The sequence below is a fragment of the Arachis stenosperma genome, chromosome 7 (genome assembly GCF_014773155.1).
Source record: "Arachis stenosperma cultivar V10309 chromosome 7, arast.V10309.gnm1.PFL2, whole genome shotgun sequence".
Taxonomy (NCBI): domain Eukaryota; kingdom Viridiplantae; phylum Streptophyta; class Magnoliopsida; order Fabales; family Fabaceae; genus Arachis; species Arachis stenosperma.
This window is the reverse complement of record NC_080383.1, coordinates 10151021-10161177: the sequence shown is the minus strand read 5'-3', so window position 1 is coordinate 10161177 and position 10157 is coordinate 10151021. Positions and strand designations below refer to the sequence as shown.

General features: G+C 28.0%; 1 protein-coding gene across 2 annotated transcripts; it reads right to left on the bottom strand.

Annotated features, from left to right (window-relative positions):
* LOC130941762 (LOB domain-containing protein 15-like) lies at positions 1 to 1817 on the bottom strand. Of its 2 annotated transcripts, none has more exons than XM_057870342.1 (3): positions 1674 to 1817; positions 1105 to 1378; positions 1 to 767 (listed from the first exon to the last, which is right to left on the bottom strand). In XM_057870342.1, the coding sequence occupies exons 1-3, from the start codon at positions 1685 to 1687 to the stop codon at positions 360 to 362; spliced, it is 696 nt and encodes a 231-aa protein (XP_057726325.1). In that variant the 5' UTR covers positions 1688 to 1817; the 3' UTR covers positions 1 to 359. The 2 variants fall into 2 exon arrangements, with proteins under 2 accessions (XP_057726325.1, XP_057726327.1); XM_057870344.1 differs by having other exon boundaries at positions 1105 to 1413; positions 1674 to 1768.
* Positions 1818 to 10157: the final 8340 nt, after the last annotated feature.

The window sequence follows — 10157 nt, the reverse complement described above, 5'->3', positions numbered from 1 at the left end:
AACAAAACTTGCATTTAACACAACAATACAAACTATTATATACGGTGAAAGTTCAGATACAGTCGACTTCACATAAAGTTGATAGCTGAGAGTCGTTAGATGAAAATTTAGTCAAATCAGTTAAATCATCTAACAGTTCTCAGTTATCAACTTCACGTGAAGACGACTGCACCTGAGTTTCCACCATAAAGGAAAAATTTTGACTCACAGCCACATCCAATCATAATTAACAAAATTAATTAGGAGCATGATGGCAACAATATTCTCCTTTTCTAATTCCTCCTGATTAATAATGCATCTTTGAGAGAACTATGTATAAATAATATCTAACACCTAATCATCTATCTTGATAATCAAATTCAACCAAAATAGGAAATATTATCACTTGAAATTGTCCCATAATTGGAAGGATCATCAGTCTGTTGGGGGTAAACCATGGAAGAAGAGGTTGAAGAATTAGGAGGAAGTATGTCATCATTAGGTGGCGGCGGAGGTGGCGGAACGGCGATCGATACGACCTCTGATGATGATGATGAAGGAAGCATTACATGATGAGAAGATGAGGGTATGATGGCATTATTAACTTCCCTAAGTTTGTATTTGATTATTTCATCCCTCACAGCATTGAGTTCAGATATTAGATATTGGACTTGTTGTTGCAAAGAAGAGATTGCACCCATGCATCCATAAACTGGATCTTTTAGCCTCACATTTGCTTCATAAACTAGACTATTTGCAGCATCAGCCCTTTGATTCTCAGGCACTTCCTATAAACATCTTATAAGAAATTATTAATAGTAATTCAATAATTGAAAAATAGCAACTGGGAGTATGATACTTGAAATTGAGATAGGATAAAAAAAACAAATTTTTTTGCCTTTAATGTTTATTTTCAGATTTTGAATTAAAAATATATGTTTTTCTTTTCAAAATATTCTTTTATCTCTGAATATATTTATTATTTTGTTTTGAAATAGTTATTATTGAATAGGACATTTTTGGTCACTCACTGTTCAGATACATGATTCATTACTACTAAAATGTGAGAAACAATATACATAAGGAAACAAATTAAATAGAGTAGTATTTATTCTTATTATTTACCATTAACAACTTTGAGACATTGCTGGCACCAAAGACTTTGTGAACAGAAGCAAACTTTTGGGGCTCATGAGGAGAGAAATAAGGAGAAAAGGGACATTCTTGAGCACATCTTCTTCTCAAGAGCTTACATGCAGCACAAGGGGTGATTGTATTTAGGGTTCCTCCAGAAGCAGCTTCTTGTTGACTACCTAACATGTGTTGTCTCCTTCCTTTTTGACCATCTCCTTCTCTCTTAATCTTCTTTCCTATCTCGTCATCTGATCTTGATCTCTCCCTATCCGATCGTATTAAACAGAAACTGTCATGAAACTATTTATCCAAAAATTACGAAATTATTGGAATGATACAAAAAAAAAATCATAATCAATTATCAAATAAATTATTTTTAGGTATTGAGAGAATTAGGAATTTATTTTGAACTTGGTTTCTTACAAGTACTAGATTAATAAAAATTTTGTCATAGTACTAGGTTAACCGACAAAAGTTTTTTTGAAAAAAACAAAAATTGTTATAGATCTGAGCATTGTTTGAAAATTTGTATTGAAATTGAAGCAGGTTTTTGTACTTACCTTTCTCTGGACATTCAGGCATGCTCCCACTTATGAGTTATGAAGAGAATAGGTAGGTACTAAGAAAAATTGAAGTTCCAAGTGGTAGAAGAAGAAAGAAAAATATGGGTAGAAAATTATGAGTGTACTTAAAAGGCAAGGTATTCAAGGACTAACCAGTCACTATACCACCAGCTCAATTTATTTATTTTAAAATAAAATAAATAATAATATATATAGTGCTAATTTATTGAACTAGATATATAAGGTTTCCATTAGGAATTATATATGGTTATAACTCTCGGTATGAGGAAGAAATTCATTGAAAGAGAGAATATATATTTAGTTTTATCTATGACTGATTGCTCACGTGCGAGTTCTTAAATGTGTTTGACTTTTCTTAATTAATCGACTCTTGTGATTCCACATTACCGTCATGCATGTGGTTCTTGCTTCTTAAATGGGCACTCTTTTATTTTGTTTACAGTTTACACTCTTCTACTTCAAGAAATTAAATTTAATTTGTGTATATATATATTATTTGATATAACCTTATTAATTAAATAAACAAGTGTTTAAATAATAAAATCAACAAGATTAATAATATATTGCAGGATTTTGGAAAGGCTAGGTATATGTGAGGGTCTAGCTTCCACGGAAATGGAATTGGTATGCAGCTATCCACCGCGTTGAATGAGGTACCAAACTAACCCTAAATACCACCAAATGCATACACAACCCTAATTAATTAAAATCATTCAGCCTTGTTTCACTATTTGCATGTATAGATTAATAAAGAAGATGTCAATTCAATTATTATTATTTTTTTTTTTGAGGTAAGATCTCTTCTCGTAGTCATGAAATATAAATTTATAGGAATGGAACACGAAGTTACAACTTTGACGCTCAAGTTAATAATAATTAAAGATATACAAATTAAAGGCAGAAATAACATATCTTAAATATGTGTTAAACTAATCTTTTATATATTTATAATGTTTGAAAGCAGAATTTGAAAAAAATTCAAATAGATTCTTGCAGAATATATCTAAGATTATAAGTGAATACTGAATATAATTTAGATTACATCTTTTACAAGGCAGCATGTTTCAGGAGAGAGTTTTTGGGACATCAACAACTTTAACCTAATTTTTTAAATACATTTAAATTTTTAAAATTTTAAATATAGAAATCACTATTGTGTATATATCCTTTTCACTAAAAAATTATTAAAAAAACTTGATAATATAGTTAACCGTACCAGAGTATAAAAATATATATAATGTTATTTGAACATATCTTTTGTAACTATCTTAATATGTATTTTATTTGTTTATTGTTTAAAAATTATTACTAGTGCTACACGTAAGTTCAATTTATTATTTTTTATCAATAATTAACTAATAATATTTTAAAATATTAACTAAAAACATAATACTATCTGTTGACAAAGATATTGGATTGCTAGCTAAAAATATTGACTAATATAAATTAAAATTATTGATCTTTAAATTTTTCTCTTAAAAAATATTATCTATTTCAATGAGAAAAATATACGAACTCTTAAAAATATCAAAATAAAATAAAAATTTCGAATAACATTCTAATTAATTTAGTAATAATTGTCAGGTACAATAATTCATCTTGCTATTCCTGATTATGAAATGAGTAATTAGGAACTTTTAAGCCAGATGAAAAGGACTATATTAATATTATTATTATTATGTGTCATTGCAAAAAGATTGGACACCTTCCAAGATAAGTTGCAAATCTTTAGCAGACAATGAATTTTGTTGCGTAGTTGATTGATATAGGACATTCCACCCAAATTTTCATTAGAGAAAATCATTAATTTGATGAGGACATTAATTATTTAAGAATCCACACACACCACATAGGCACATACAGTTACTTATTATTAGTTTCAAAAACTCTAATTTTCATTTTAGTTTGCTTCAACTAAAATAACAACTTTTTTTAAAGCTACATTTATTCTTTTGACAAACAGCGTTATTTTAATTTCCAAAATGCACATCTTAATGCCTTCTCGTACATGACGAAATCTATAGAAGCATTATAGGTCAATAATTCAATATATAAAATTATGATCATATATGGGGGAAAATACTCCGATCCGATCCGTATTTAGGTATTAGTATATTAATTTAAAATTGTGTTTGTCATAAATGATATTTTTTATTACTTTAATTTGTTACCAATACTTCTTTACTTCAAATATTTGACATTTTTTTATGAACAAGACTCAACACCATAGAGGTGGAGTAAGGTTTGGATTCAACAGAAATCACATCCTAATAAATGTATAATTTGACACTTGTTCTCCTTTATTACTTTTTCGCTGTAATAATTAAGGGTTACTTTATATATAGTGAATATATATTGCCCTAGTATAAGTCAAATAAACTGAAATTCAATTAAAAAAAAAATGAAATATGACAAATAAAAAAAAGAGTAAAGTTTCTATATGAATATATAAATGAGATAAATTTCTATGTACAAATTAAATTGCAATAATGGATAATTGAAATTCATTCATTTTTTTCTTTTACAATATTTTCTAAAAAAATATTTATTCTATGACACATCCCCTTTCTCCCGTCTCAAAAAAAAAAAAAGAAGTCAATATTTTTTAGCTAATACTAATTAATTTTTTGAATTATTTTTTTATTTTAAATTATAGATGCTAATTAAATTTTAATCTTAAATTCTAAATTTTCAAAATAAAATAAGAGTTGAAAAATAATTTTACAATAAAAATTAATTAATATTAACTTTTTAAAAATTAATTATCTATATTTATTAAAAAAAATTCAGCAATTAGGCTCTCCAAAAATTTATTATAAATAGAACATATGCCGACACTCCAATATAGTAGTATTATTGTAGATACGAACAATAATGTTTATTTTTCTTGAAATGAATTTTTCTGTTTGTTTTATTTTAGTTAGGATTTTGAGGAGTGTTGGTGTCAAAGTGGGTGGTGAAAGAGAGGAAAAAGGGACAAAGAAGGAGTGTAATTGGAGGTGTGGCATTAAACTTCGTAAAAGGGGATGCTTAGATTCTAAGAAATTAAAATGCTACCATCTCTATTATTGCTTGACCCGTATTTTTTGCCTTATAAATCGCACCCTTGTCTTCTTTCAATTCTTCTCCTCAAACCTAACTCTTAAGACTCTCTTCTCTCTAATACTACTTAGCTACTCCCTCCTCCTCCTTCTTTATGAGTGCACTAAACCCTAGAACCCACCACCAGCATATATATTTCAAAACGATAATAGTAAAAAGATAAAAAAAATATTCAAAATTTGTTTTATTTAATATTTATTAATTATTATAATAATTAATAAATATTAAATAAGATAAGTTAATTTTAATTATGTTTTATTAATTTTTTTTGTTATTAAATATTTTTTATTTTAAAATTGCTTCAATTTACAGGTTGGCCAATTTGCCAATTTGGATTCTTAGTTATTATTAATTCTCTCTTAATTAATATCAACAGTTGATTGCAATATAATAATTATTTCCATATTCTAAAAATATCAAACAAACATTCGTTTTAAGTTATAAAGTATGGACACTTTACTGAGTTGTCGTGTTTGCATATTGGACACGTTTTGGATACGACACTCATCGATATTCGTTCGACATGCATGTCTGTTATGTCTAAATCGTGTCTCAATAAAAAATAAAAAATTCTTTTCCGGACACATTTGGACACACCTAAATACCATCACGTATCAGCATGTCCGGTCTTATTCTTAATATATATTCTTAAAATAAATTGATATAATATATATTATTATTTATTAAAACAAAAAATATTTTAAATACTTGATATAATTAAAATAAGACATTAAAAATAATTTAAAAAATTAATTTATATTTTAATATCAATAAAATATTAAAATATCGTTATAATTTATCTAAAAAATATTTTATATTTTATATATATGTGTGTCCCGTGTCATGTAAAATTTTAAAATTCGCATATTGGCGTGTCCCGTATCATATCGTATTCCGTATCCGTGTGAGTGTCAGTGTTATCCGTGCATCATAGGTTTCAAGATACAAATGTATATTGAAAGGGTCAATTTGATGGACAAAATATTGCCTAAATATTAATGTGTTTGTTTTAACAATTTTGTTTGGGGGTCTAGGACTATTCAGTATTCATCATTTATATATGACCAAACAATAATTTTTCATTTTTCATTTTTTTTAAATTTGATTCAATTTCTAAAATATTTGTTCACTACTAGACAAATATAAATGTAGCCTTAACTTGAATCTGCTAGAAATTTAACGTATGTTATTTTTCATAAATTGCAACGGATCATTTTTCCAGCAAAAATAGAACAGCCAATGGTGAAAAAGTGTAGAATTTATATTTAGTCATTAAAATTAGTTTAGTGATGGAGTATTTAAGAAGAACTACTATTCAAAATTAAATACATAAGAGTTCTACTTAATAATTTGATAGATAAGAATCAGGTCTTTTTTAAATAAATTTTTTTTTATCATTTTTCAGTTCGTTTTAAATGTAAAGTTTTTTCGTTTTCTTTTTTTGTTTATTAAGATATTTTGTTGACATATATATACTTGTTGTACCATGAAGTTACACATATTGATACGAGAAATATTAAGGACTAATACTCTTATCAATATTAGTTAATATTTTAAATTAATATTTTATTTTTATATTATTAAAATTTAAAATTTAGTATTTAACATTTAAAATTTAGAACTTGGTCAATACCGTATTCTTTAAATATTATGTATAAAAATATTTTTATTAATTAAATAATAACCAAAAAATAATAAATTTTATTACTCATATAATATTACTCGTTAATTAGATATTTCGCTAGTATACATACGATCAACAAATTATGTGTATTTTAGCATGATAAACTCCTTCAATAAGCAATGAAACTAGTGAAACTTACATCCAAATTATAAGGTATTGCAACTAGCAACTTGAAAATTATTTTAGCAATCAGCAAATTAAAGTCCCACACCATATGTACGGTTATTTTGAGCGTATTCAATAAACGCACAATGACATATTCTTAAATTTATTTTTTTTTAAGATCAGCAACATAATCTTAAATAATTTAAATTAGACATTTTATCGAACCAAAAATTTATAGAATCTTTTTCTAATTTTTTTGTATGGTATCCTATTTTATATATAATATGTAGATAGAATAACCTCTCCTATCACATAAAATAAGCTAAGATAATTTTAAACTAATAAATAATATATTCATTATTTTTTTAATTTTACTTTTTCTTTCAACTATGTCATTATATTCAGGAGAATATAATGAGCTACCTCATACACTATATTATATTTAATTTTTTACAAAATTCATTAAAATGACTAGATTTATATTCACCATTTCTATCAGTTTTAGACTTTAATCTTTTTACCAAATTAATTTTTTACTTTAATTTTATACTTAATAAACATATCGTATATTTCATCCATAGTTCGTAACAGATACAACTTTGTATATCTAGAACAATCATAGAAACATATAAAACTTTTTTTTTTACTTCAAATAAGAATATGTTATCAAATCACCTAAATTGAGATAAGCCTTAATGTAGTCTCTGAAATTACACTCGAGTTTCATAGTAGTCCCTGAACTTAAAAGTTTATCAGAATCATCCCCAAACTTGCACTACGGGACTCAAAGTGGTCCTTCCGGCAATTTCAGCACACGTGGCGCAACCGAAAAGCTTAGCTGGCAGTGTTGGTGACACGTGGGTCTCACAACAGCTAGCTAATGTGGCAAAGTAAACTCTTCTGACTCAATTTGGTCCTTCAGGTGAAGTTAAAACTCTAATCCCCTTTTTTAAAGGTCACATTGTTCACTCTACTGTCTCTTCATCGGTGCTGTATTCTTTTATTCTCCCTCTTTGAAGCCCGAAGGTTATGGCTAGCACGAGCAATGCAGCTGGGAGCTCAAACAACCCACGATCGTTTGGAAGCATCATGAGGAGAATGAACAGAAATAGAGAAACTCGTTTGCCAGAATGGTGTGCCTGCGGGTCGAGACCGGTGCTGCGGTGGCCAGGGACGGATTCTAATCCAGGGAGACCGTTCCTGGGTTGCCCGAACTACAATGTAAGCATTATTGTTGTTGATTGCTGTATTTATGGATATAAATTTTGCTGATTGAATTTTCTTTGATGTGCAGACTGTGGGTAAGAAATAGTGTGGATTATTTATGTGGGTTGATAAAGTTTTGGAAGATGCCATACCATGTGATGATAGAACAAGACATTCAGTTGATGATGAAGAATGGAAGATGAAGATGGCTTGAAAATTTGGTAAATTAGAAGCTGAAATTAGGATTCTAAAAATGGGAGAAATTTTGATGTTTGTGTTCATGCTGCTGATTGTAATTGGTGTTCTTGTATTAAAGCTAGATAGACAGCAGGGTCAACTGTATCTAGCAAAAAACAAATGACATGCATATTATATGCATTCCTTGTTCATGTACTTGTTCCTATCCTTTTGTTTGAAAGAAATAAAAATTAAAATGTTTGATTATATGCATACTTTTGTTCCTGGACTTCTTTTCAATGAAATAGAAATAGACAGGATTTGAACTACTCTTAAGTCTGTAACAGAGGATAAGATATAAATAAAAGGCTGAAAAAACTCAATTCAATAAAGTCATAATTCATAATTCATATTAGTAATGTTTGATTCAAAAAAGACATTATAGAGGTAAAACACCAAGTATATCAAAGTTGTTGACATATTGACCTGATAAAATTCAAATACTAAAATCTCCAACACTGGGACAATGTTTTAGGCATTGTAAACAACATCAACAAAATAGATACAAAAAAAAAAACAGCGTGCTTTTCCTAAATATAATCATCCTAATCTTCATTTTTTGTGTCTGGGTGCCTTGAATCTAGGGTTGGGCACAAACTTCATGAAATTTGCAAGCCTTGTAGTAGTTTCCTGTGTTGCACCTTGCATAGGGCCACTTGTTTAAATACTCCCAGACTTTCTTATTAACCCTTTCAATCTTTTTAATGATATCAAGGAAGCCATCTTGGCTAGTACACCTTGCACAATCCCAAAGTAGCCATCTTGGCTAGAAATAGAGCTTTTTTGGACAAAAATTTCAAACAAAATTTATTCTGTCTGAATGACTTTTTCATTTCAGACAAATTTGAGACAAATGTTGAACAATTTTTAGTGAAGACATTGGAATGATATATTTTATCCTAAATTTGTCTAAATTTTGTCCCAAATTTTGGCGCCAAATTTTTTTTGGATGGCGCCAAAATTTTCATACAGATTAGCAACACATTTTGGACAGAAACTATAATTCATCTGTATTCCATCTGAATATGCGTAATAACTTCAGACGAATTTGGGACGCATTTTGAAAAATGTTAATTCTATCCCAAATTTATCTATAATTTGTCTTAAATACTTTTACTATAGCTTATCCTTCTAAGTTGCTAAAATTTTTTCGCGCAAATTTGGGATGAAAATAACATTATTTGTAAATTCTGTTTGAAAGTGCATCAGTTTTTAATCGTCACTGTCTATCCCTCAATCGACGCTCAACCCTCACCATGAATAATAAAAGGTAACTATTTCTTTTCTCTATCTCTGTTTTTATGATAAAGGCTATTATTTTGGTTTCCTGGCCTGTTATGTAGTCAATTGGCCTGAACTTGCCCTGTAGTCTGCTATAGATTTCTTTTAAAGTACTAAACCTAACTTGTTATTCAGTCTGGCCTGGCCTGAAGCCTGTTAAAAGGTCTGATAATTTTTTTTATAAAAATAAAAATATTATTTAAAAAATATTATTTTTTAATAAATATATTTATATGTAATATGTGATATTTAATATTTATAAAAAATTTAAATTTTAAAGTATGTAAAATATACAAAATTATTTATAATTAAATATAATAATTTAAAATATCTCATAATTTTTTTAATAATAAAAAAATTATTTATATATGTAATTATGTATTAACAGACCCAGGTAGACCTGATAGGTCTATAAGGCTAATTAGTGAGTCTGGGCCTGTCCTATTAACATAATAAGGCTTTTATAAAAGTCTGAGCCTGTGCCTATTTTATAACAGGTCAGGCCAGGCCAAACACAGGCCAAGTTACAGGTCTCTGGTAGGTTGCCTAGCCTTTTTCTACCCCTACACATCCCTAGGGGTAGAAACAGGCCAGGCCAGGCCAGGCTTTGTTCTTAACAGGCCTGGCCTATTATGTAGTCAATTGGCCTGAACCTGGTCTGCAGCCTGCTATAGTTTTTTTTAAAATACTAAGCTTGGCCTGGCCTGAAGCTTGTTAAAAGGTCTGATAATTTTTTTTACAAAAATAAAAATATTATTTAAAAAAATATTTTTAATAAACATATTTATATTTAATATGTGATATTTAATATTTATAAAAAAATTTAAATTTTAAAGTATGTAAAA

Bases quoted from the DNA above. Each gene is read 5' to 3' on its own strand.
- LOC130941762 (XM_057870342.1), bottom strand. The intron at 768-1,104 runs GTAAATAATAAG...AGATGTTTATAG, and splicing joins ATGTCTCAAAGTTGTTAATG to GAAGTGCCTGAGAATCAAAG.